At 54.5% G+C, this 26,292-nt stretch overlaps 1 protein-coding gene and 1 long non-coding RNA gene across 2 annotated transcripts in view; one reads left to right on the top strand and one right to left on the bottom strand.

The window, feature by feature from the left end:
• Positions 1–22,619, bottom strand: part of USP36 (ubiquitin specific peptidase 36) — a 32,793-nt gene extending 10,174 nt beyond the window's left edge. Inside the window, 13 exon segments of the mRNA XM_032456701.1 lie at positions 1,110–1,248; positions 2,033–2,133; positions 2,685–2,825; positions 4,550–4,661; positions 5,647–5,729; positions 6,281–6,351; positions 6,860–6,927; positions 12,024–12,126; positions 12,763–12,873; positions 17,606–17,827; positions 18,319–18,580; positions 20,225–20,393; positions 22,479–22,619. Coding sequence (XP_032312592.1) covers positions 1,110–1,248; positions 2,033–2,133; positions 2,685–2,825; positions 4,550–4,661; positions 5,647–5,729; positions 6,281–6,351; positions 6,860–6,927; positions 12,024–12,126; positions 12,763–12,873; positions 17,606–17,827; positions 18,319–18,571 — 1,404 coding nt within the window. The 5' untranslated portion in view covers positions 18,572–18,580; positions 20,225–20,393; positions 22,479–22,619.
• Positions 11,613–16,381, top strand: LOC116656708. The gene is made up of 2 exons (XR_004311604.1): positions 11,613–11,758; positions 15,403–16,381. It is a non-coding gene; the product is annotated as an uncharacterized LOC116656708 (long non-coding RNA).
• Positions 22,620–26,292: the final 3,673 nt, after the last annotated feature.

Raw genomic sequence — 26,292 nt, 5'->3', positions numbered from 1 at the left:
CCCTGCACACACTCAGGCGCCCCCACGCCCTGCCTGGTCCTCGGGCCTTCCTGGTCTGGCCACAGTGACAATCACCACTGCTACGTCAACTCCGACACTGCTATCTCGGCTTCTATTTCCTTGAATGTTGGAAGGGAAACACATCTGCATAAAGGACTAAAACTCCTGCGGACCGGGAAGGGCTCTGGCAGCCTGCCTTTGGATTTGACCTTCAGACTGAAGGAAAAGGGTCACAGATGCAGTAGACAAAGAGGGTCGACCTATTTTTGAATTCTGAGTTACGTTGTAATAAAGAAATTGCTATTACTTTGTCAATAAAAGTGAGTTCTTAACTTTTCCTACTAGAAAATTTTCAATACGCTAAAAGTCACTTCAAGAGTACTTCCTAACTGTCAGCGCTCTACCGCACTAGCGCTCTCGTCCTCCACCCTCCGCACACACGTGTGCACATGCACGGACACACACGTACATTTCTCTACCCATTTAAGTAAATTTCAGACGTGACATCCTTTTACCTTTAAATTCATCCGCACGTATTCCTAAAAACAAAGGATGTCTGTCGGGAGGGTGTAGCTCAGGGGTAGAGTGTGTGCTTAGCACACATGAGGTCCTGGGTTCAATCCCCAGGGCCTCCATTAAAAACAAACAAACAAGCAAACAAAACCTAATTACCCTCCCACACATTAAACAAAAACAAAGGACTTCTCTTACCATAACTACAGCACAATTACTGAAATCAGGGAACTGATTCAAACGACTCACACTTCTGGTGTTAAAATGTGAGGATGAAATATTTTTTCCTGGACACTTAAGGTCCAAGGTTTGCTCTGGGAACCGGCCGCCGCCCTCCTGCGTGGCAGCCGCCCTAAGGCAGGGACACATGGGGGCTCCGTCTGGGTTTGCTGAGTCAGGTTTTCACATCATTGCCTCCCCCCCATCAATGTCGGCTCATGACCAACTTCAGAGAGAACGTGGAGGGAGGAAACAACTGTCTGCACTGTCTATTGGGCCGAGTCCCCAGTGAGAAGAGGTCTGGGGGCCCCGTGACCCCCAGAGCAGCAGGGGTGTGAAGGCCCACAACCTATCTGTGGATCCTCTGAAACAAGCACCTTTCCGGCCAGTGGGGAGGACGCGGCCCCGTTGGCGATGCTCTTCCTGACGTGGTCCGGAACCACACCGGGGCGGCCGGGGACGGAGCAGGCTGTCCTGGAGATGGAGCCCTCAGGCCTCTTCTTGGAGCCTGGGAGCCTGTTGAAGGAACAGAGCCGTCAGGGGCTGTCCTACTAAAGCTGCAGAGGCCTGAGTGCAACTGAGTGTGAGAAGGCATCAGAACAGTGACGTCAAGGTTACAGTTCCAGTGGTGGGAAAAAAACAAAGGGCAGACAAAGGCGGAACAGCCAGAGAGACCCCTGACAGTCCCGGCGTGCTGCTCTGAAACCTCACTCTGCCCTTAAACCACGGGAACTTGCTACGCAGCCTCGCATTCTGCCCACGAAAGCAGAGAGCAGGTCACGACAGCGCTCCTCCAAGCTCAGTCTCCCCATTGATCAGAGAGCCAGAGGGACCCCGCGAATGCTTCATCCCAACTCAGCAGAACGTGTACGAAGCAGCCGAAGACCTCTGTCTCCGCGTTCTCGTCCTTCAGGCCGGTGACCAGCCTCCTAAAACCCCCTCAAGGACTCCTCCCCGACAACCTACTTCACTCCCAGAGGAAGCCAAGCTGGCCACCAATATCCAGAAGGAACGCATCTAATTTGGTGCAATGATATAAAATAACAGCCAACTGCCCCATTTATGGTCAAAGTCACCTCCAGGAGGGGCAGATGGACTCGTGCTCCGACCTTCCCCAAGGCTCTGGCTTTGACTCAGTGCCAGGCAGACAGCGTCTGAGAGTGCCCTTCCCAGGGCTGCTCTCTCTACACGGGACTGGCCGTGAACCACTCAGTGCCCCTCCTGTGGATCCCCAGTTACTTTCTCCCAGAAAAGGGCCGGGGGGGGAGGGTGCCCGTCGGGGAGGCTGGGGTTCAGTTACCGCAGATAGAAGAGCACGTAGGCCTGCTGGTTCAGAACCACCTTGATGTTGCTGGAGTGGACCAAGGAGTCGTTCATCTGGTACCACTGTCCGCTGCTTGCCTGAAGCAGCACAGGGCGTGGCAGGAAACAGAACAGAACAATCAACAACTCCATAATCCTTATTTTCAAATCCTTTTCCCTTGTGGCAACATACAGCCGAGTGCTGATTAACTAGTAACAATTTCATATTAAAATGTCTAGTGTTAGTCTAACTCTAAATGTGGCCCCAAGCGTGCTGGAGCCCCCTTCCCCTACAAAGATGCGAGCTTTCCCTTCCGAAGGCTATTTTGGCAGGTCTGATCGGCACGGCCTTCCCAAGACTTCTCCAGGGTTCTAAGGGCCGGGCACTGCGAGCAGCCTCCCTCGAGCATCTCGTCCCAAGCCCAAGGGCACACAGCCCCGGACAGACAGGTTCTAAAGGCGTCTCTGCGCTCCACGGAGAAGCAACTGTGGGACCCGAGCACAGCCACACATCACGCTGCTTTCCAAGGAATGAACACTCTGCCCAGGCCGCGCGCGCACCGGCACCAACGGGCACCGCAGACTTGCTCCAGGAGGAGCAGGCGCGCCACCAGAGCCCCCGCAGCCAGAGTGGGCGCGCAGCCGCTGACCTTCACGTAGCAGTAGTAGTGCCCGGCGTGGCAGCTGTAGCCCGAGTGGACCAGGACAGCGTACAGCCCGTACGTGACAGGCTCGCCATTACTCTGGGACATGTACGGACGGATGTTCAGGAATTCCGGGTAGCCGACATCCTGTGGGAAAGGCCGAGGGACAGGCAGTTACAACTCATCACTGAGAGGAAGGGGCAAGCTGCCCGCTCCACCCACGGCGACACAAAGCGCAGGGTTCAGCGGTCTTCCACGATCTGGGGCAAGCTGGCACGCAGCGGGAGCCTCCTTCAGCCAACGATTAAAAAAGCAGCGGTGTGCTCACTACAAGGCACTGACCACAGGTCCCTGTGCCGCGCTGTAGGACCCTGTTGGTCCGCTTTACATATAGCAGCGTGTATCTGCAAACACCGAATCCCAATTTATCCACCCCTCCCATCCCTTAACCGTAAGTTTGTTTTCTATGCCTGTAAGTCTGTTTCAATGAATTGTAATAGTCTTCAATGAAAAAGAACGTGAAAGGGAACACATGCACACACGTGTAGCTGCATCACTGCGGTGCACACCAGGACGCAGTGCAACACTGTAACTGGACTATACTTCAATTAAAAAAAAAAAAAAAGGCAGGAGACAGGTGCGCCTGTACATGGGAGTTTCCACAAGATATTCTTCTTTTATTGTCCTGTCAAGTGATTCATCCATCGTCCACTCCCGTCCTGTCTGCCAGGCATCCAAACTGGTGCCCCTGGTCCCTGGGTCCCGGGCATAGCAGTGGGAGTACTGCTGGTGCCCGGCCTGCCACTCCACAGGGAAGCGCGGTGACAGACATGACACGCCTGCACTGATGCCTGGGCACACACAGCCTTAAAAACTGAGTAGAATCAACACAGAGTGAACGGCGTGGCTCTGAGGAGTAGCCCTCGGGAGGTTCTGACCGGTGTGCGCTGATGGTAACCCACATGTCCATCAAGACACGGACCCCCTGCTGTCCCGGGCGGCGCCTCCATCCCGAGTGCCCAGGGACCACTTCTACTTGCCCTTGGGCTCCGTCCAGTTGGTACCCGTTTGCAGGTGGCCTTTTCAGGTCAACACAATGTTGTGATGGAGCAACCGGGGCACACGGCCACGAGGAAAGGGAGGAGGACATGACTCCCCAAACAACTAAGCACAGGAAAGTCTTCCTAATAAATTCCCCCTGAAGATTCAAAATGCAACAGAGCTTCATAAAGGCTCTGAGAAGGCCTGCAATTAAAAAGAACTCTCTAACTTCAGCCTGGCATTCCCAAACCTGGTTGAACGCAGAACACCTCCTCCCAGGTACCACGTGAACGCCCTGCAGAACACCAGTCTGGGCAACACTGAACTAAATAAGCAAGCCCCCCACCACTGCCAGTGAGGAAACTGAGGCTCAGACAAGTGCCCTGGCCCAAACCACACAGCTAGGCTCCTCCCATGGAGAGCAGATCTCTAGACTCTTGCGACCCAAGGTGTCTTCTCTTAAAATGCTGTCATGCAAACAGCAAATGTTTATTCTATAAAAAGCCACAACGTGCTTTGGAGACAGAACAGGACGTGGGAGATGAGAGCTGTGTAGTGCACCACTCACCCTACTTATTCTCAAGGAAACCTAGACCTTCCGCATCAGGAACAACCCAAGTGCAGACAGGTTGGGGGAAAAAAAAAAAAAACACCTAGTAAGACAGTGGTTCTTGAGCTTGACTGCATAGCAATCAGGTGAGGATTCTGCAAAAATGCAGACTCCTGGGCCCTGTCTTGTAGGGACTTGATCCATGGGCTCTGGGAAGCCCCGGAATCTGTATTTTTTAAAAGCGGCTGACCAGGCAGCCTGGCCCTTGGGACGCACCCACCTTGGTGATCTTCCCTCCACTGAAGTTGGCGAAGCGCTTGAGGGAGAGCGTGAGGACGTTGGACGCCCTGTGGATGGTGAAACGCTTGCTGGCTGGAACCTTCTTCTTGCATCTGCGAGGAAGATGAGCAGGAAAGTGATCAGCTCACGCCCCAAGGAGCACTGGCCTTGCTCCAGGTTAACATCAGAACATCGGTAATGACCACTCTCTAACACGGGGTCCGCTTCAAGGGGACACATGCAAGCTGCTGCCCCAAACACCAAATCGACACCCCTTCGGGAGAGGAGAGCTGCGGCCGGGCACCAGGGACCAGAGAAAAGGTGCGTATTCTAGAGCAAAGACGAGAAGGATTTCCCAACAAGGAAACACAGTAAGACGTCAGTAACTCTGAGATAATACGGGGAGGACAAATTCAAGCAGACGTGGCCCGGTGATAAACAGGCAGGAAACCAGCGAAAGCAAAGCCAGAGGCGTGGAATGAGGGGAGGAGACACAGGCAGGGGCGCAGCGCCTGCGGCTGCGGGAGGTGAACGGAGGGGAAAAAGCCGTGTTCAGGCCCAGAATCATCAACCTAAACCTGAAAAGCACGGGGAGAAAAATTTTCTCTGGTGATCACAGCATTTAAGTGGCCTGACATAAAGGGACACACCCCACGCGGAGACTGCGCAATCCTCAAAACAACCAGGTCAGGGTCATGTCTGCTGAGATGGAGAAATGCCCAGGACAAGGAGTGAGGAACGGAACGTGGCTTGTCCCGGACGCTGGACAGCCATGTCCGGTCACCTCATGTCTGTGCCTCAGTTTTCCCCTCCTGGGAAATGGGGGCAATAACAGTCCCCAGCTCACAAGTGCGTGCACGGGAGGCACTCAGAACAGGGACCTGCTCGTAGTAAGTGCCATGTGATGACACCAATGGAGACCACGGCTACTGCTTCACACACACAGTTTAGAAGTTTTTAGTTTTAAGACAAGTCTACACGGACAGTGGCCACCTCTGAGGATGAGAGGGAGAGAGGGGATGGCAGGTTAGGTGACATATTCTGTCCTTCCGGATGGCTTGACCTTTTTGCCGTGAGCAAAACAAAAACAAAACTTACTTTGCACACATATAGGCGTTCTCTCCACTCAGGACATCTGGCTTCACGAAGAGCTCTAGAGCGCGCACAATATTCGCAGCTTGCTGAGAAGGACAAAAACATGGAGTGGAACAGCAGAAGAAAAAGGCTGATTCCACAAACGCCAAATGCAAGGCCTTTTTCAGGCTGAGGCAGCAAATCACAAAACTTCACTGGCACTGGAACCGGCCTGCTCGCTGCCGCCTCGGGGGAGTCAGCATCGCAGCCCCAGGGAGGTTCATCAGGGCTGCGGCAGCGGGGCCGCCCGGAGCCTCAGATCGAGGTGGGCGGACCTGGCCGCAGCCTCGGGGGGCGGCAGAGAAAGGAAGGTGCCCCCAGAACGTGCAGCTCCTGTAGGGGAGCCGCCTCCTCGGCCCTGCCTCCCGCGTCTACGCCCCAGGGCATGAGACTGCACCGCGCCCTCTCTGTGAAAAGAGGGCAAATGCGGGAAAAGAGGTGCAGACAGGACGGCTTCTCCTCCGCGGCAGCAGGACTCCCAGCGCTTCTCTCCTGAGCTGTCTGAACAACACGCCCCAACTGGGTGTTGTCCTTTGGGTTCTTTGCCCCCTGGCCTCCCCGTCCCCATGCAAACAGACCAGCAGGGCAGGGTCTATACCCGGATCTCCAGCGCCACGTCCAAGTACGGGTCGTAGGTGTCGGAGACGCTCTTGCACACGGAGCACTTCACTGCGGGAGAGCGAGGAGGCGGTGGGACAGGTGCAGGGGCTCCCAGCGCACCACCCCAGGGTCCCAAGTCCTGGGTCTGGGAGGCACGCCATCAGCTCACCAGCCCCCCAAGGCCCCCGTACGGAGAGAGCTCACGAGAGGCAGGGCCAGCCCACCGCGGCCCAGAGGCCAGAGGCCGGCAGCTTCCCGGCCGGGCCGGCCGCCCCAGGGCCGCTTGCTCCCACATGAAGGGCGACGGCCGCCCGTGGGGAACTCCCCCCCCCCCCCAGGAGTGGGGCCCACCAGCAAAGCACCAGACAGAGCCCCCAGGTATGCCCGGGTGCCAACTGGCAGCATTTCCAGTTAATACTCTAAGTCTTTTTAAAATTTATTTTTACTGGAGGGACTGGGGATTGAACTCAGGACCTCATGCATGCTAAGCACGCGCTCTACCGCTGAGCTCTGCCCTTCCCGCTGGTCAACACGCTAACCCCGGACAAGAAGGGGCAGGGCAGGAGTCTCCACTTACCCCTTGATCGAAGATAGCCTCCAAAAATCTGATGGACCAAAGTAGTAGCCTGCGTCTGACGATCCAACCTGGAGAAAAGCCACGGCCTTCAGGACAGGGTGCCGAGGTGCAGCACGGTACCCCTGCCTGTCTCGTCACCCGCCAGCATGATGCATGATGCCAGGAGAGGCTGACACACTACTACCATCCCACCTGCTTGGGGGCGGCTCGGCAGATCCCCTGGCTCTGCCTGGAGATCCTCCCACATGCTCTGACCTGCGTGACCCAGTCCCCACAGCAGCCACCTTGGCCCGTGACTCCCCGTCCCTCTCCGCAGGCAACCTCACCTCCCACTTCACGGAGAGTAAGACCCAACAGACCTGTATGTCACCCGTCTCGATGACAGATGGGTCCCCCCCACCTCAGCCCCTCAGACCTGCCAGGTCACCTTCCTGAGGCCACATGCATATGCCTCTCATCTGGGGAAGGGGTGTGGGGGCCAAGTGGGACAAACCCCACCTCTGAGCCCTCTCAGCAGGACAACAGCGGTCACGGTGTGGGCCTCAGGGCCGGGCACACTTGCAGCCACACCCCAGCCCCACTTACTAACTGGGATCTGAGGCAACGCTGGACCCAGCCTGCAGAGCCGCTCAGCAGAGCCGCAAGGTGCGCTTAGCACAGCGCCCGCACCTGTGGCTCCTCGGTCATGAGGTTCTGGAAATAATACCCCACATCTAGCCTCTGCTCCTGGTTTCGCTTGCAAACCGCTGAATTGGACCGTGACTCACTCCTCTGTAACTGCCCTGAGTCCCCAAGATCTCAGGGACATAAAAACGCAGCTGACCTTTCTGTCTGTTTATGGAGCACTGAGGCACTGCAGAGCAAGGCCCACTCCCCTGGGACAAGCCCCCCCGGCTCTGCAGATGCTCCCACCTCCTCGGCGGGCACCAGGGCTGATCCTGCCCCGGCTCCTATCTCCGTGGCAGCCGCTTCCCGCCATCAGCAGAGCGAGACCCAGCACCTCAGTCTCGGCCTCCTGTCCCTGCAACTATTCTTGCCAGCACTGCCCAGACCCTGAGGACTCACTGGGGAATTTAACTCCCCAGTATGTGCGAGCCAACACGGGGTCACCAGATTTTTATTCTGCAAGATTAGGAAATGAAAAATCAACTGCCAGCACCTACTATTACCAGCGCTCACCAAAGGAACGAACACTGTAGCTCCAAACACTAGCAAGGTACAGAACCTCAGAGCACACGGGAAGCCTCCGGGTGTGACGTGCCTGCTGAAGTCCAGGTGGCCCCCAGCTCACCGGGAGCCGGCAGAACAGGAGCAGGGGACCACTCAGGACCCGCCTGCAGGGCACTGAACAGAGACGTTCAATGACCTGGAACAGGATGATAAAGCCAGGTCCAACAAGCTATCCCAAATGCTCCCACCCGAGCTGTCGTCTGGACGAAGCTGAGGGAGGGAGGGGCAAGGGGCCCCAAGGCCTGTGCGGGCAGCACTCCCGTGAGGCGAGCTCCAAAGGGTCCTGGCACCACAACGAGTCTGGGAGGCAGCCCCCAAAGGCAGCAGCTTGGGTGGAGAAGGCAGGCAGGCTCCTTGTGGGGCTGGGGGAGCTCAGGGAAGGAGAACAAAGGGGAAAACTAGCATCCTAAAAGAGAAACATAAAAATACCGAGGCCACAGCCCCTTCTGTCTCTGCAATAAAAGCCGTCCATGTCAGCATGTGCTTTGCTGTGCGGCCAGAAGGGGGCGCCCAAAGAAAGACCCCCAGCGAACTGCCACATCCCCACCATCCTCGCCGTCAACGCAGCAAGAGGTACCTTCAGGGAGAAAAGCTGAACAGATTCGAACCCCCACCTGATGAAGATCAGCCCCTGAAGCAGCACAAAGCACGAGGAGACGGCAACACAAGCTCTAGGCTGAGCCCAACCCCAAACAAGAGCTCAGGGAGGTGGGGGACCCCCGCAAACACGAAGGAGAGAAAGTTCACTGAACTCAGGAAAGGAAGGAGACTGAATTCGGAGGAGCCCAGGGGAGGAGGGACTTAAAGGGAGAGAGGGTAGGGCGCAAGAAGTGAGGGGGGAGAGCGGGGAGGGGGCGCAGCGGGGGCAGTGGCCGAGATGCAGGGCAGACGCCAGCCAGGCACCCAGAAAGGGAGGTGTACCCAAACACAGAGACCAGCACACAAGCACCGCTCCCAGGGAAGACGGTTCTCTAGGACATCAGCCCCCACCCTCTCGGCCTGCTGGTTTTCAGAATAAAGTCAGTTACTCCTTGCTCCGAAAGAAAAAAAAATTCCCAGGGATTAAGACCAAAAAGGCCTTTAGCACAAGCAAAGCCAACGGCAGCATGCTTCCGCAGGGGAAAGTCACTTCCCAGTCAGGGGAGGGTCACTTTCCAATCAGCACGAGTCCCTAAGACAGACTGCTTTCCCGGGCAACAGCTGAGTGATCCTGCAAATTCCACAAAGGAAAGACCACGTTCGGTGTGTGACACCCCACTTACAATGTCTCCCCGATTTATTTTGCATATTTTCAGGCCACGACATTTAGAGCAGAGCTGGTCCAGAAGCGACAGCGTTCAGACCCCACCTGCTGGCTGCGGAAGGTGGACAAGGACGGACATTCTCCTGTCCTGCATTCCCACAGTCAGTCATGCCACAGATCCAGCCTCCGGCCATCACTGGTCAGATGTCACGTATCTGGGAAAACTGGCCCCAACAGTCAGCTCCCAGACATTCCTATGAAACCATCAGGCTTCAAAGACCAGAAAAAGATCCGGAAGTCCTCTAGGTGAAAAGATCAACAACTCACAAGGCCAAGAGAACGTGACGGGCCGCAGGAGTCCGGAACCCGCGTCCTGGCCCGGGCCGCCCAGGGCCCCGGCAGGAGGAGAGCAGCCTCCAAGTACTTAACTGGGGGCTAAGACTGATGCAGAGGCAGGTGGAGGATACTAAACACTGCGTCCTACACAGAGAGAAGTAATGCGCTGAGGTTTAGGCAGGAGGGAGGAGAGGGGGTGTAAAGGACACTCTTAAAACCTGACAAACCAGATCAAAGTCCGGAAACGAGGACCAGGGCGCGAAGGGGAGAGGGACAGGGCTGTCACTGGAACAAAGACTCGGGTCTTCCTAAACTGCAAAGAGCAAGTGTAAAAATAAACCAGCAAAGGAAAACCGGACAGAAAGAAGCACAGTGCGTATGCCCTGTGTAATAATCACAACATTCGGTAACCGGGCAGGGCTGAGACCACACCTCCGCCCAACAGCCACCATGAGGGGGCTGGCCTGGCCTGTGAAAGACACAGATTTTCAACTTGGCTCACAAAGCAAGACCAGACCGTAGGCAGCCTGAGTGTCTGGAGCGTGATGGACAGAGAGGACAGGGGCTGGCGGAAGGAAACCTTCAGAAAAGAGGGCCTGCGCTTCTGATAGCAGCACAGAATTAAAGCCGAAAAGCATCAAACGTGACAAAGGACACTGTGTGATGCCGAGACCCACACCTCTCAGCGACAATGTCATGGTTACGAACATCCAAGCACAGCCACCTTCATGAAGAAAAGCTGCAGGAGGAGCAAGGGACAGTCGCCTGTCACGGGAGGCTGACTGTGCCCTTGTCTGCACAGAGCCTGAGGCGAGGAACAAGCAGGGACACGGGGGACGAGACGACGTGGCCCACAGCACGGACGGACACGCGCCGCCCACCCCCGCTGCACGTGCACGGGGACATCCGCACGCGGGCACCAGGTCACAAGGGAACAGCATCAAGTCCCAGAAGGGGGAATGTAAGAACCACCTCTGCTCACAGCGAGTTCAGCTGCAAACCACTAACAAAATCAACACAGAGGCCCTTCCACCTGCAGATTAGCGGAGTAACTCGGCTCCCTGGCGGGCTCACCACTCACACCCTGCTTTCTCATGTCCTCACGGACGGGGACACCCTCGGGCAAGTGTCCCGCAAGCGTCCTCGCACCTGGCTCCCTTGACACGACGCCCTTATCTTTCCACCGATGTCCGCCGGCGTCTACTCCTTCCCCCGACAGCCCCAAGCCCTTCTGGCCCAGCCTCCAGAGGGTCTGGCCTAGCAGCTTGGCCTGCAGTCAGGGCAGCGACTGTCCTGGGAGCTCCCAGGCGATTCTGTCCCGCAACCAGGGCAGACCCACGCAGCCACCTGCACAGCAGGGAGGTCACACCCTGACCATCTGCCCTGCATCTGAGGCTGCCCATGGGCGGGGAACACAGGAGATGCCCCCTGGGCTGGCTTCCTCAGGGTCCCTTCACAACAGCATTTACTATGAGACACTGTACATCCCGGCTGGTCATCTGTCTTCCCAGATTGCACTCTGGGCCCCTCCACTCAAGGCCCGCGTCTCTCCCCGGAAGCAACAGCACCGACAGATGCAGTGAGTGGCCAGAAGGACGGTGCCCGGGAGGGGACCCAGGATGTGCCCGAGGGAGGGGGCTTCCGTCCCCCCAGGGCAGGAGAGAACGCGTGACCGTGACCTCGACCATGCCAGGACCTCAGCTCAGAGGGAAACGACCCCAGGGAACCAGGGAGTCTCCTCAGGGTTTAATTACATGGGTCTCATCGGCGGAAACAGAGGTCCCCCCGTCGCGGCTATGACTCAGCCAGCTCTCCTGAAGGGCCTCCCGGGGCGGCTGCCTGGGCTGTATTTCCAGAGCCCAGACAGCACTTCCTGCCCATTTTCTTTTGTCTGAACCCACAATCCCAGGAAGGACACAAAAACATTCTTGACGGGCGCTGTTCACAGAAGGGAACACCCAGCAGCAGACTGCAGTCTGCTCCCGCATCTGTCTGAGCGCTCAGACCTCGGCGGAGTGGAGCCTCAAAAATCACAGCCTCCCCGCCCTCGCGTTTCCCCGCCTGCCTTCAAGGTCTTCCACGAAGACACGGTAAGTCCTACTGCCCGCGACCTCGGTCCCAGAAGAACAAAGAGACTTTAAAGAGACGGGAAAAGTCCCCGTCAGAGCGGAAGGCCCTGGAGGAGATCCAGGAGAGCACTTCCCTCCATGAGCTGCTGGGACAGAGGGTCACCGGTGCCAGCCCCTGGGGTCGGGGGGAGGGAGAGACCCTCTCCCGGGAAGCAGGGCGACCCTCGTGGGGGCCTCCGCTCAGGGCCCCACGCGGACGGGGGGCCCGGGCCGGGCGAGGCCGTACTTGGCACAGCCGCTCAGGCAGGCCTTCTGCATGGCGTCGATGGTGTAGCGCAGGAACTCGTGGGCGTCCTCCTGGTTCCCGAAGCGGAAGTGCCGGGCGATCTCTGGGGGAGGAGGGGGAAAGGAGGACGCATCAGCCGGCGGGCAGGGAGGGGTACCTGCCTCCCCTGCACATCCCGCCGACCCTGGCTGACCCGAGGCTAAACGGCAAACCCCTCGGGCGAGGCGAGCGAGGAAAAGGAGCCCCGCATTCACCGCCTCAGACCCGGCCACCATTCCTGCATCTCTGCACTGAGACCAAAGGGCTTAAACCCTCCGCACTGAACAGAAGCACAAATGCTGCCGGGCACAGGCACTGAGGACGGGAAACCTGCTGACTGATGAAGCCGGTTTCCCAGGAGCCAGTACAGACCACAGAGGATTACCCCACTGCAACTCACACAGGCCTCAACCCTGACCCGTCTGCAGGGGAGGGAGCAGCTCAGGGGTAGAGCGTGTGCCTAGCACGCACGAGGTCCTGGGTCCAATCCCCAGTGCTTCCATTAAAACCAAAAACCAAAAACAGCTTAAAAAAATCAGTTGTTCTCCAGATCGGGGTCACCACTGCCCTGCCACAAGTCCCCCAGGACCGGCTTTAGTCCACTCCGCCCTGTACGCTGAGTTATGGGGACGTGAAGCCTTAGGCTCCCCAGCTCCACCCCTCCCACCCCCCAGCACCCACTCCCCAAAGCCACTCTTACTTCTCAGGTCCCGGATGAAGGACACGGGCTTGATGGCGTTGCCGCTGTTGGCGAAGGCTTGGATGATGTGGTTTTGCATGACACACAGCATACAGAAGCTGCCCTGGTGACCTGTAGGCACAGATGAGGCGGTCACTTTAGAGCAGGTGGCGACCCGCACCTCCAGCACAGCGGAGGGGAGCCCGGGCCGGAAGGGCAGCCGCGGATGCGAGGGGCTGAGGGACGCCAGCGCGGCCTGAGCCTTGCCTGCCCGACGGCACCTGGGAACCGTTCCCTCCACTGGCAGGCACTCACCGCGACCCAGCCCCAGCCCCACCAGTCTAAGTTTCAAAACGCAGCACAGAACAATGTTTTCTCTGATTTCCAAGTTGCATCACGTGGTCAACAGGCTCGACTGTTCAGGGCTTACTGACACCCCCTTAGCCCGCTCTTCAGCGTGGGAACCTCTGCTCTGCTGCTTCCACGAGACACCAGGACCCGGACAGCTCCGGGGAGACCCCAGGGCACGGGGTCTTTGGGGGCTCATGGGCTCCGTCTGGAGTATGGGCAGTGCCCCAAGCGACCCCAGATGACACCTAAATGGCGGGGACGTGTTCACAAAGCCCAGCAGCTGCTGATGGAGCGCCCAGGCTGCAGCCCAGCACCCCAGCTGGGGATGAACTATTTGTGCCTTGCAGGCGGTAGGCCAGACAGTGCTGGGTTCCCGCCTCTCCTCACAAGTACGAACTCTTTAACACAGAGAAGTGTGGAGACTACACTCCACTGTAGCCGATTTTTAAGTCAAGTGCTGGTGTGATAGTTGAACTCCTCTCTCAACCTCTCAAACCCCGTTCTCCATGCCCTTCATCAGCAGTGGCCACTCTGCCCAGTTAGGCCACCACGGCTCCCTTTCATGTATTTGCTGTACCGCACACATGGCTCTCACGAGGATGCACAGCGCCGCAGCAGCAAATTTAAGCTGACTTTTTATGACCTGTAACGATCTGCTCTTTAATCCGCCCTCTAGACCACAGGGCTCCCTGCTCACGCACATGGACCCTTCCCTTTCCCTGCCGCCACAGACCGCTGCGGTGAAGGGTCCTGTCCCCGGCCCCTTGTGCGTGTGAACTTCTTGAAGGCACACACCTACTGAGATAAAGTTTCCAGGCCCACGGGCAAGCGCATCTTTAGCGCTGCAAGATGCTGTAGTCTCGTATACAGAGCACCACCTTCCCAAACAGGCCCAGCTTCTAACACAAAGTCCCCCACAAACCAATGATGCTCCCCCGAACACTGCTGATACGCAGCTACTCGGACCTGTCTCAAAGTAAGAAACCAAACAGCATGCAGCCCGTTCACCTCATGCACATAAAAACGCCAGTGTCTGCAAACAAAAAGGAATACAACTTGGCAGATGCGGAGAAACTGGAACCCCCGTGTGCTGTCAGGCGGGCATATAAAATGGGGCCGCCGCTGTGGAGAACACTATGGCAGTCCCTCAAAAAATTAAAAGTAGAGTTCCCATGTAATCCAGCAGTTCCTCCTCTGGGTAAACACCTAAAAGCACTGAAAGCAGAGTCTCAAAGAGATATTTGTACACCCAAATTCACAGCATTACTCTCAAGAGCTAAAATGCAGAAGCAACTCAAGTGGCCCATCGATAGATGAATGAATTCAAACGTGCTCTCTACATAAAATGGCACATTATTCAGCCTTAAAAAAGAAAGGGCACCTGACACCTGCTACGACAAAGAGGCCCTCTGAGGCCCCGCGCTTGGTGAAGCCAGTCGCAGAAGGACACGCGCTGTGCAGCTGCACTCACACGAGGTCCTTGGAGGAGTCAGATTCGCAGACAGAAAGCGGGATGGACAGTCCCAAGGGTGGTGGGAGCGGGGCTAGCGTCTAATGGGCGCAGACTTCCAGGCTGAAGAAGTTCTAGAGATGCACGTGGCGATGGCCGCACAACAAGGCGAAGGTACGTAACGCTGCTGGGCTGGACGTTTAAGACGGCAAATTTTGTTACTTGCACTCACCGTGATACTAAGAAAAATTGTTTTTAAAAAATGCTGTTATTTACACAAAAATTTCTTCTTGGAGGGATATTAAAAAAACTGTGCATGTGATTAATGCCTTTACATAAAGGGGGGGCTTTTATTTTTCATTTTAGAGTTCTCTCAACCCTTCTAACTGTACCCATTGGTTGCTTTTATTTTTCAAAGGGCAATAATTGCGGAGGGGGCTCAAATTTAGGCAAAACACTGACGTTACTTAAGATAACAAACACAACCCTCTAACAAATGTTAAACAGACACAATCTAATTCATGTTAAAATATTACTATAAAAATTATGTGGAAATTAAGCCTCTGATCATTACGTAAAACACTGAGACGTTTACCCTAATAAATCACCACTCTTAAATAGGGCAGGTCAACAATTTCAGCCAGAAATACCTGACACAGGATTCCCCGAATCCCTGGAAATATGCGAGATTAACTTAAGCGGCACGTGGACACTTCCTTCAGGTAATTTAGAAAAACATGACATAAAAGTCTCATCCATGACTTCTAGGACATAGCTGATTAACCTTGGGGGCGACTGTACTAAAGGACAGGGTTGAACCCAACCGGACACTTGACACACAGTGTTTATTTTCTAAATAGATCCTGGAGCAGAAGTGGTCCAGGCGACACAGCAGACCCTCGTCCCATCCAAGCGATATTCTCCTGGATGCTCGAGAATCTTCAAACAGCAAATTCAAGGGGGAAGAGGACAGCCTGGGCCACCTGGGGGTCACGTGGGGACCTAGCAGGGTGCAGGGAAAAAAATACTGAAACTTCTCTGGATGTGTTTTACTCTAAAAAAGCTAAGGAATTACAGCTTACTGACACCTGAGTGACACAGAGCGACAATGGACCTCCCTGGGGTCGGCCTGTGACGCTCACAGGAAGGGGGCCACTCCCAACGCGTGCGTCTGCCCCCCAGACACTACAGTGCACGTGCACCGGGTTATAAGGATTTACAGACGTTAACCTACTTTTAACTAAATGAACCCTCACAAAGTTGGGAACGGCTCAAAGATTCCTGCAGAGACGCCCAGGGAGCAAGGAAACAGCAGAGAGGACCTCACCGCCAACACCGCGAGACAAAAACAAAGAGAACCGAGTTGAATCTTCGTATGAGTTCACCCAAAACAACCTCAGCATCACCAAGGAGCTTCACAACCAGCTTCATCTCAGAAGGAGGCGCTAGACCTGGATGCACTAACCTGGGCCGCCTCCTCTGCTTCTTGAACCCATTATAATTACAAGACATGTAAGATACTGTTTTCCATCTAAAACTAAGGACACAAGTGAACTTATCTACAGAACAGAGAGAGACTCACAGACTTAGAGAACAACTTACGGTTACCAGTGGGTCAGGTGAGTGGGAAGGAAACAATGGGAATTCGAAAACTGCACCTCTTGGGAGGGATGGAAATGTGAGCTGTCTTGCCTGTGGCGGTGGTTTCACGGGTGCACACATCTAGCAAAACTCATCAAATTGTGCATCTGAAATGTGTATAATTTACTGTACAGGAACCACACCACAATAAAGGTGTTAAAAAAAAAAAGGAAAAGAGAAAAAAAGTTAAAAAAAAAAGATACTGGTTTCCACAGCACGGCCTTCTTTCACTCTTTTCTGCTTTTTTCTTTCCTTTATTCTTTTTTTTTAAATAATATTCCTGAACATATGATACAATCCCAGACTTTGATCACAACCATGTTCCCGCCTCTGGTTCTACCGATTTCTAATTATTTACCAACTTTCAAAAGTCTTTGTTTTCTTTTCTTAAGTTTTATCACATATAGCTACACTGAAATACCAAACTGTCTTGTCTGTCCTTCAGCTCTGTAGGGAGGAATCCATGCTGTCTGCAGCCATCCAGGCCTTTCTCGCTCACTCCACGCTGTCATTCAGACTCTCCCTCCCGCCGCATGCTGCTCTACCACGTGCCTACGAAATTCGGGTATCCGTCCCGTTGACGGGCACCTAGGTTCAGTTTTCTGCTGCAGACGCTGTCACACAGGTGTCCCAGGTACACGAGCAGCAGAGCTTTTCTGCAGAAGAACTGCTGGGTACAGATCACAAGAAAGATAACGCCAGGCTGTCTTCCAGGGTGGCCGTGCTGACTCAGGCCTGGAGGTCACGAAGAACCTTGCTGCCTTCCATTCCCTCCGACCTTTGGTCTGGGCAGACTTTGGAGTCATCATTGGTTACAAAGGTGGAGAGTGGTTCTGATGCGTCTCCCAGTTACTAGGTGACTGGCGACCGCCGCCTCAGCTTCCTGACTGTGAGGGTCGTCTTCCACAAAGTGCCTGCTCCTCCCATGTATCTGTTCGATACCTGGCTGCCTTTTCCTTGTGGATCTGTGGTTCTTTATATATTCTTGATGTCAGTCCTTTGTTGTTTGTGCCCCAGGTTTCATCTCCCCATTTGTAGTTCCCTGTTTGTCTTTTGTTTTTTCATGAACAGAAGTTCTTAATTTTCATGCAGCTGAATTTATCCATCTTTTTCTTTTGTGGTTTGTGCCTTCCGAGTCTCATTCAAGACATCTCCCAACCCAGGGTCAGAAAGATATTTTCTCATGTTTGTCATAAAAGCATGGTTTTTACTCCTGATACTAAGTTTTAACCCATTTTCTGGTGTGAGTATGCTGTGACATGGGTAGGCTATCTCATTTTTTCCATATGTAAGTCCTACAGATTTCTCCCCCAAGTTCCATTTATTTAAAATAGGAGACACATGTATACATGAAAAACTGATATGAAATGCCACGCTTTCATGTGTGCACGGCCCGCCCCGCCCCGCCGCGCTCACACTCACAGCCGCGCGTGTGCTCCCTGGAGAGCAGGTAGTTGGCCAGGGGTGGCGTGTAGGTCAAGCACTGCACCGTCGAGTTGAGGAAGCAGGTGTTCCCGAGGTTGTGCAGCCCCGCGCCCACGCGGTACACGCGCCCCCAGCGCAGCGACAGCCGCTCCCCGGGGAAGAGCACCTTCTGCGGGGCGGGGACGCCATCGCTGCCGCTCTCGGAAGCGTGCTCGCCGCCTGGGGGAGACAGGGACAGGGGGGGAGGTCAGGACGCCGCAGGTCCACGCACACTCGGCGCGCACTGGCTCAGGCGTGGCCTCCGAGGGTAACTGAGGTCCCACTGCGGAAGTTCTAGAAAGCCTGTCCGTGGTTCTTCCTGACTGCCTGGGTCGAGAACTCAGGGACCCTGTGTCAGAGGACAAGGTTCCGAGACAGAGCAGCTGGAGGAACCTGGCCCCTGCGCTCAACTCACCCCTTCCTCCTCCTCGTTTCCCAGCCCAGCTCTCAAGCCTCTTAACACACAGGCGCCTAAGAGCCTCTAAGGACACAGAGCTCTTCCTTAACACCCCCTCCTGTAGCATCACTTCTGTACCTAAAACCTACGGACCCAGCCAGCATTCACAGCTGACCACACTCTGGTTTTGTTCCTACTCATCAGTCAACGTCTCGTCCGTCCACTTGCTCAGCACGCAGGGAGGCCCTTTCTCCAGCGCACGAAGCGTCTGTACCCTGTCTCCTGGCCGGCGGGTCATCCCCACTCCTGTGGCAGGCGGCCCCCTCGGTCCTGGGATTCAGCAGCACATATTTGCTCTTCAGGGACTCCAGCTGGTAGGAGAAACTCTTGCTGGCCGGCTCGAACTCAAGCTTCTGCAGAAGGACCTTCTTGGCAGAGGAGGCCAGAAGCTTCCCCAGCTCCCCCTCGTCAGCCGAGTCCTTGCGGCCAGGCTTCAGGGCCTCCTTCAACTTGTCGACAATGGGCATGGTGCATCACTGTGGGGACAGAAGGAACAGAGTGACAGGTGGCCGGTGCCGGGAACAGGGCATCCTCTCCCTGACAGCTCCCTCTGGGTCCTTACAGATGCAGCCCACCACAAAAGTGTCTCTGGGTCAGCTGCCACCCCTACAAAGGAAGGGTAACACATGGAGACGGTACTGCTCCCTGGGACCGAGCAGCATCCCTGCCCACCCTCTCAAACAGACAAGTGCCTCTAAGCAGGCAGAAGCTGCATTAAGGAGGCCAGACCCTCGCAGCAGCGGCGTCTCTTCGACAGATGTCACCAAGTGACCCCGGACACCACACTTGGTGTGATTTCCTTCTAGAGGCTACCAAGTGGTCCTAACACCTGCTCAAAATCAGGGAAACACTAATCCTCGCGAGACACTCGGGTCGCACACACAAATCCACTTAAAGGAATCTGCGTGGTGCATGAGGTAAGGACACTTCTCTGTTCACACCCACATTCAAAACGAAGGCCACAGCCCTCACGTGGCCTCTGACCACGTGAAATGAACCTGGTCCAAACTGAGATGTGCTGAGACTGTAAAACACACATGGGATTCTGAAGACTCAGTTTGAGTACATAAAATGCCTCAGTAATTTTAAGACTGCTTACATGCCGAAATGGTAATATTCACACGTACTGGGTTAAATGAAATATATTATGAAAATTAATCTCACTTGCTTCTTTTTATTTTTAATGTGGCTGCTGTAAGACTAAATTATACTTGTAGCTTGTGCTATTGGATGGTGCTTGTACAGATTATTATTTTTTTTAAGTGAGGGAGGAGAGAAAAGACAGCAACAGGACTAGAACAGTAGTCACAAGTCACCTAAACTGAAGCAAACGGGCGGGTTGGGGCAGGTGGGGGGCGTGGCGGCAGCTCCAGCCTCTGGAACGTGGCAGGTCTGGGTAATTCCATCCACCAATTAGCTATAAACTCCAAGGACAATGACATGTGACTGCTGGAGACCATTCCTTATGAAATAGGAACAAACAGCATCAAAGGTGGCTGTGGGTTAACAGGAAGACAGGCACCGGGTGAGTGCTGAGTGCTGCCTGCGGAAGAGTCACTGAGTGAGAGACCTGACACCAGGGGGGCCCCGGTGCAGAAACTGTAGCAAACCGGAAACCCCCAGCACCTCTGACTGCAGCAACTGTATCTACTTCTCTTCCCCACCCACAAGCTCTCAACTCGACCATCCAGCCAAAGCTCAAGGACCATCTGAGCCACATTAGAAAACTACGTTCCTGAAACAGCTCACTCCCATCAGAAAAATGGAGACTCCCTCAGGGATGCGGTCTCTGGCCTGACCCGGTTCGTCAGGTGCACCCAAAACTCTGCTCAAGTGGAAGGACCACCCCCAGCACCTCTTATTAAACCATCCAAACTTATGGTTAGGGGGCATCTAATTCTGTACGTGGATCAAATTTTTCTACAAAAACTTCTGTAAAGAATAGACATGTAAAAAACTTACTTTTAAGAAAGCAAGCACAAGTTCTTTGACATGAAAAAAATAAAGAACATTTCCCAAGGGGGATCACCTAAGAGTTCTCACCAACCGAACAATGGCTGCTGGGCCACCTGCGGGTACCTCGAGGGAAGGAAGACGCACAGCAGCCTGTGTGGGCTTACCTGGGGTGTCTGAACTTGGGCGAGCCGTTCCTGCAGCATGGGGTCAGGTCCCTGGCCAGACTGGGCAGGTGGGGTGCCAGACCCTCAAATTCCCGTGCTCCCCAGGTTTGGCCCGTTAAATTGCCAAAACCACAGGCGTGTGGTCCAGAACAGGCGTGTGGTCCAGAATCTGTGGGATGAACAGAGCATCACATGAGGCCAGCTCTTGTCCCACTGTTTCATCAGCCCACTCCCTGGACACGGAGTAGGAAGGCCACCCATCTACAGGGAACAGTCAGCATTCAGGATGAAGGAACAGCAGTAGGAAGTGTGGAGAACTGAGCTAACTCACTACAGACAATTTCGGTGGACATGATGTGAAAACACTAACCTTTGCTCCATATCTTAACTTTCATACCAGCAACAAGCCCAGTGAACAAAGATCTCCCCACACCAGCCAGTCAACTCTGGTCTACGTCGCATTTGTGAGGTCTACTAGATAACAGATAATACTCTCCAGCTTCCAGATTTCGTGAGCCACTAAGATTTTCCCAAAAAAAGAAAATCGAAGGCGAGATGAGAGTTGCCAAATTTTCACTATTTTAAGTCTGGGTTTTTTTTTTTTCTTTAATTACTATCCACAATCACTATGATTACAGAAAATTAGGCACTTAAAACCTTTTTAACTGGAAAAACGTCCACACAAAATGGAGAGAGAACAGCTCCCTTAATCAGTGTCAATAATCTCTGCGCAGGACCTCTCCTGTCCCCACCTGACTTTACCGCAAGGTTCAGCTATATCACGTCTGACGTCCATAAATCAAAGCACATTGACTCCGAGGGTTTAAAAAAGGCATAGTGAACATATCAGAATGAAAGCCACTTGTCATGTGGAGATGTCTGTCTTATGAAAGCTCCTTACAATGCCACTCTTCCCAACAGGATCACATGCCACCAAGGACAGGTGAAGATATGTCACCAGTGGGCATGGGTCTGGGAACAGAGAAGCTAGAGAATAAACAGAACTTGGGAGATTTAACCCAATTTTCTTCGTGATAAACAACTTAAGGAACACCTAGCCCACAGAGCCCACTCCTCAGTATGGAGTTGGAGATTTGAATGAACAACTTTTCAAATTGTGACAGATCAAACCTCTGCATCACCAATTCCACACGAAACATTAAGCGGCAACTTCATGATTCCCCTCCAAGGTGTAGCAGCCCAGAGAAAGCCGTCCTTGAAGTCACCAGCGAGCCCTGCGACGCACACACGTGGTAAGGTCTCCTTCAGGACTCAAACAAGGCTTCCTCCAAACAATCACCATTCAAGCACATTTTCTCTCCCTCCTCCCTTGAAATGCACTTTCCCAGCATAAACTGCACTCAAGACTCCCAGGGTCAACCACGTGCTGGCGGGAGGAGCCCCACTCACACGGCTGGTGCCTCCCCGGGGGCCTTTCAGAGAGCTCTTCTGCAGAGCAACCACCAGCCAGGAAAGAGCGCCCGGAGCGTCCTTCCCCTGGGAGGCCTGAATCCCCATCCCTTACAGATGGTGGACTGGGATTTTTCCTCTCTCATCGTCTGTTTTAGGAAGCAACTCGAGCTCCTAGAACCCCAGGGGAGACCCAACACTACCAGACCAAAGCAATGGGTATTTTAAAAACTCACATCCACCACGACCACGACCACGACCATAAGAAATGTTACCTTCTCCAGGGGTGAGCTTTCCCACATCTCTTACTACAGGAAAACAAACAGATCTCAGCTCTGCCGCCAAGCAGAAGGCCTTCCCCCGGATTTTGACTTAAGCCATTACAGAGAAAGTCTGACTCCTGCAGAAATGATGCTTCTGTGCGAAACGGCCGTGCCATCATCGACAAGGGCTGCTGCCTCCTCCCCCGCCTAGGCTCCTCGCCTCGGGGAGCTCTCCGCTCCACCACGGGTCGGTCCGGGTGTGAGGGAAACAGCGGAGAGCCGACCTGGGCCAGCCCGTACGGAAGACATACCGCCCGGGACCTCGCTGTGGACGCGCAGCCAGGGACCTCACCATGGACCTCAGAAAACCCTCGCGGACTTGCAGCCCCGGGACCTCCCCGTGGACTCCGGAGCCCCTCGCGGACGCGCAGCTCCAGGGTCTCCCCATGGACTCCGGAGTCCCTGGCAGACGAACACCCGTGTCTCCCGGAGCGCCCCCCGTCCGGCTTCACTTCCCGCGCCCCGCCGGGCGGAAGCCCTTCTCCCGGCCCGCGCGCCGCCCCGACCCAGCCCCAGCCTACCCGACCCTCGACGGGCCGGGATGCAGGCCCACAGCGCTGGCGTCTGCTCGGCACGGGCCCCGCACACGCACCATCCGGGTCTCCGGCGCCTCACACACGTGTCACGACGACGCTTAAAGGCGCCGCAACTCGCGACCTGCGCACCGGGACACCGAAAGGCCCCGGCAGCTTTAAGGGGCGGGGCTAGCTGGTGCCCTATTCCCTGGGCCCGCCCACAGCCGCCTTACGCGCCCGATACGTCACCTCCCCATCCCGAGGCCCCGCCAGCCTACGCGATGACGCAAGCACGCAGAGCCGGGGACGCCCCGCCCTCTTGGCCGGCACCCGGCGAGTTCCCGCAGAGTACGTGAGGCGTCGGCTTCCGGGTTGCGCGTGCGGGGCTCCGGGCGCACCAGGGGCGGCGGTCTGGGCCGCGTCTCCTTCTCCCCTACTGTCGGGGCGGTGGCGCAGGGGGCTTGGCCGCACTCTCTAGGGTCTTTAGTGACCAAGACACAGGTTGGGCGAGAAGAGGGCAGCAGGCCCAGCAAAGCCCGGGGAGGCGCAGAGGGCTCTTGAGATGAAGGGGTCTGGAATGAGGGTGTTTGACCTTCACAGTGTCCGGGGGCCCTGCGCCGGCTCCCTTCCTCCGAGAGCGCCATCCCTTGACGATTACGTTAAGGTTTTGGTTGAATGTTTGCAAACACTCGTTGCTTTCGCGGTATTTAAGAAAATCCCTTTCACCTGAATCCGCTTCGTTGTTTTCCCCCCGTTCCCCGGAGCAGGTGGAGAGAGTGCGGTCCCTGGCCTGACCGCCTGATACTCTCACAGACGCAAAGGAATATTGTTACTCCCTCAATAAACGACTTTTCCCTAACGGCAACGCCTGGAGTGCACAACCCTCTGCGCTGTGACCTTGGCAGACAAGTGTGAAGGGCGGGCCAGGCTAGAGCCATCTTGCCCCCTTGCCGCAGTCCTTAAACGGGAGGACGGCGATGGAGAGAGAATGAGTATAACGAACAAAATTCACGTGTCGTTAGCACTTGGGGCCTGGTGTTTTTCTGAAAAAGCAAACAAGTGTAAAGGAATCTGCAGGAGCCGGAGGTTGGCCCCATCTGTGAAAACCCTCAACTAAAGGGATTCAGAGTGGGGTTTGTCCCTGAGTCCTCTGGGCGCCTTGGAGCAATGATGCAGACAAAGACAATTCTCACTATTCCACTCAGACAAAGACAATTCTCACTATTCTAGGCTTGATACAATGTATAAACGAGTGACTAAAGGCGGGGGGAGGGGGAGGGGTGGGAAGGGCTGGAGTCTGGGGGAGACCTCAGTTTTATCCCAACTCTGCCCTAATTAGCAGGTTGTTTTGGACATTTCTTTTAACTAACCCAGGTCTCCATGTCATCATCTGTGAATTACCATATCCAGCATGTCTTTCCTTCTTCATTATTAATGCTGATGCCATTTGCTCCTATGTTGAGTTCATGTGATGTGCCAGGTACCAAGCTGGCCGCTTACCAACACTCTGATTTAATCCTTTATGGCAACCCCACAAAAAGATTTTGTCCCCATTCTACGGATGAGAAGACTGAGTGTGCAAGGTCCTAGGAAGCCAGTGGTGGTTTAAGCCCAGGTTTATCAGGCTCCAAGCTCACACCTTGACCTCAGGCCCTCAGTGGTAACCCTGAATTTCTTCTGAGATGACAGAGGTGTCACCTGACAGGCCCACCTGCTGCTTGAGAATATGATCTGAAATCGAGAAATCAGGAGGAGCCTTCAGCCCATGACACTCACACCCTCCTCCCCTTTCAAATTCCTTCTCAAGAGCCTTCAGAGTGTAGTCTCCTAGAGGTATGTTCCCATGGCCGGTATAAAAGTCTTTCCTAACATGCTCAACCTCGAAGGTCACCAGAGAAATGCAAATTAAAACCACCATGAGTTACATTGCACACTTTCTGGAACAAACAGCTAGAACTAAAGAGACTACATGGTGGAGAGGATGTGGAGCAAGCAGACTGTAAAACAGCTGGGAATGTAAAAATGATGCAACCATTTTGGAAAATGGACTGTTTCTTTTAAGTGACATACTTACCCCATGAGCACATCCATTGCTTTCACCACAACTAACTGCTGCCTGTGGGCTGGTAAACTCCAGATGTGCAGACACAGAACCTCTCTCCCCTGATCTTCGGAATGGTGGGTCCAGTGCGTCAAGGCCATCTCCCCCTGAAGGTCGCATGAGCACTCAAAACTCACCATGCCCGGAAACGGGTGGCCCCCCCTACCCTTCCCTAAGCTGCCTCTCCTTCCTGCTCTGCTGCCTACTTGGGCTAGTGTGCTCGAGTTCAGACTAAATCCTTACCCTTTTCAGCTGGTTTCCTGGTGGGTCCGGCCACGTGGGGGCGCTGGTGAGACTGGATCATGGAGGAAAGAAGCAAGCTGTTCTCCCTCCCTTCTCTGCTTTGAATGGAGTTTCTGGCAGTGGCTCCAGCTCCTTCCAGAGAGGCAGGCTGTGGCTGCAGCCTCCCACGTGTCCCCCTCCTGGGCTCTTGTAGGGCAGCCTCCTGCTTCTGTCCCTCCACCCTCGAGGTGCTAACAGCTTCCCAGGGAGTTTCTTCCATCAGGATGTAACCAATCCCTACCTGAATCTCCTCTGTTTTAAAGGCTGTACATAGTGGGTTTGGTGATGCTGGTTGGACCTAGACTGATACAGTGACCCCAGCATCCCCTGCCTGGCTAGCATTCTGGTCTCCTCTCTTTCCCTCCCTCCTCAGCCCTCCCCGGTAAATTGTCAATCAACAAATTTTGCTAATTCTACTTCTCAAATGTTCAAGCCACTCCCTCCCCTCCATCCAACTGCCCAAGTAAAGCCCCTCTCCACATTCTCCTGCATTATCTGAATATAGCCACATCCATTGCTCAAACTGCCAAATAGAATAATATATTTAAAAGGCCTATCTGAACCCATTGCACTCCTGTCTGAAGCCCTTGCCTGTCCCCTGGTGCTGATGGGAAAGCCCAGCTCCTTAGCATGGTCTCTAGTAGTCCCTGGGGGCTGGTTCCTGCCTGCCTTTCCCCATCCCAGTCACTCCCTGCCCTGGATCCTTCAGCAGAGCTAAATCCAAGTGCTCCCCCTCCAGACTCCAATCAGGCTGTCTCTACTTCAGGCTCAGGCTGGTCTTTGGCCTAAAATTCTCTTTCTTGAGTATCCTTCAATCACCACCTCCAAGAAGTCTTCCTGGATTCCCTCAGTCCCCGCCATTAGATTGGTGCTGCCTTGGGCTGGTGGCACATTCCACTTATACGTTCAATTGGAATGTTCTCTGGACTTCGCCTCCCTCCCCCATCATGTGTCATTTCATTTGTGCATCCCTGGGCCTGGTCCATTGGAGGTACACTGTGGATAAATGTGAGGGCCAACCAAATGGAAGGTGAAATGCTACAGATGAGACAACTGAATAATTTCTAAATCTTGAAAGAGAAAACTAGACAAGCACTTGAAGATAAAGGAATAAAATATTCCCAATTAAAAAAAAGAAGCTTGTAACCAAAATGAATCAAATTAGAACTTACCTTAAAAGAGGTGCCTTAACAAATTAACAACATTATTGCCCAGAAGTCACCAGGCAGCTCCTTACCTTGAAGGTCAAGGTAAAAGGGACCGGACCCCTCCCCCAGGTTCACGGCCTGTAGAGGAACACAGATTTACAACACATTTCTAATTGTAAATGAATCAGACTTTTTCTGGCTTTTCCGTCAGTCGTTGTGAGTTTTGTGAGTGGCTACTGCTGGCCTACACAGCCCTGACAACTTCTGGTCCCTAGAAACTGCTACATCA

Source organism: Camelus ferus, chromosome 16 (genome assembly GCF_009834535.1).
Source record: "Camelus ferus isolate YT-003-E chromosome 16, BCGSAC_Cfer_1.0, whole genome shotgun sequence".
NCBI classification, from domain to species: domain Eukaryota; kingdom Metazoa; phylum Chordata; class Mammalia; order Artiodactyla; family Camelidae; genus Camelus; species Camelus ferus.
This window is presented reverse-complemented; position numbering and strand designations above follow the sequence as displayed.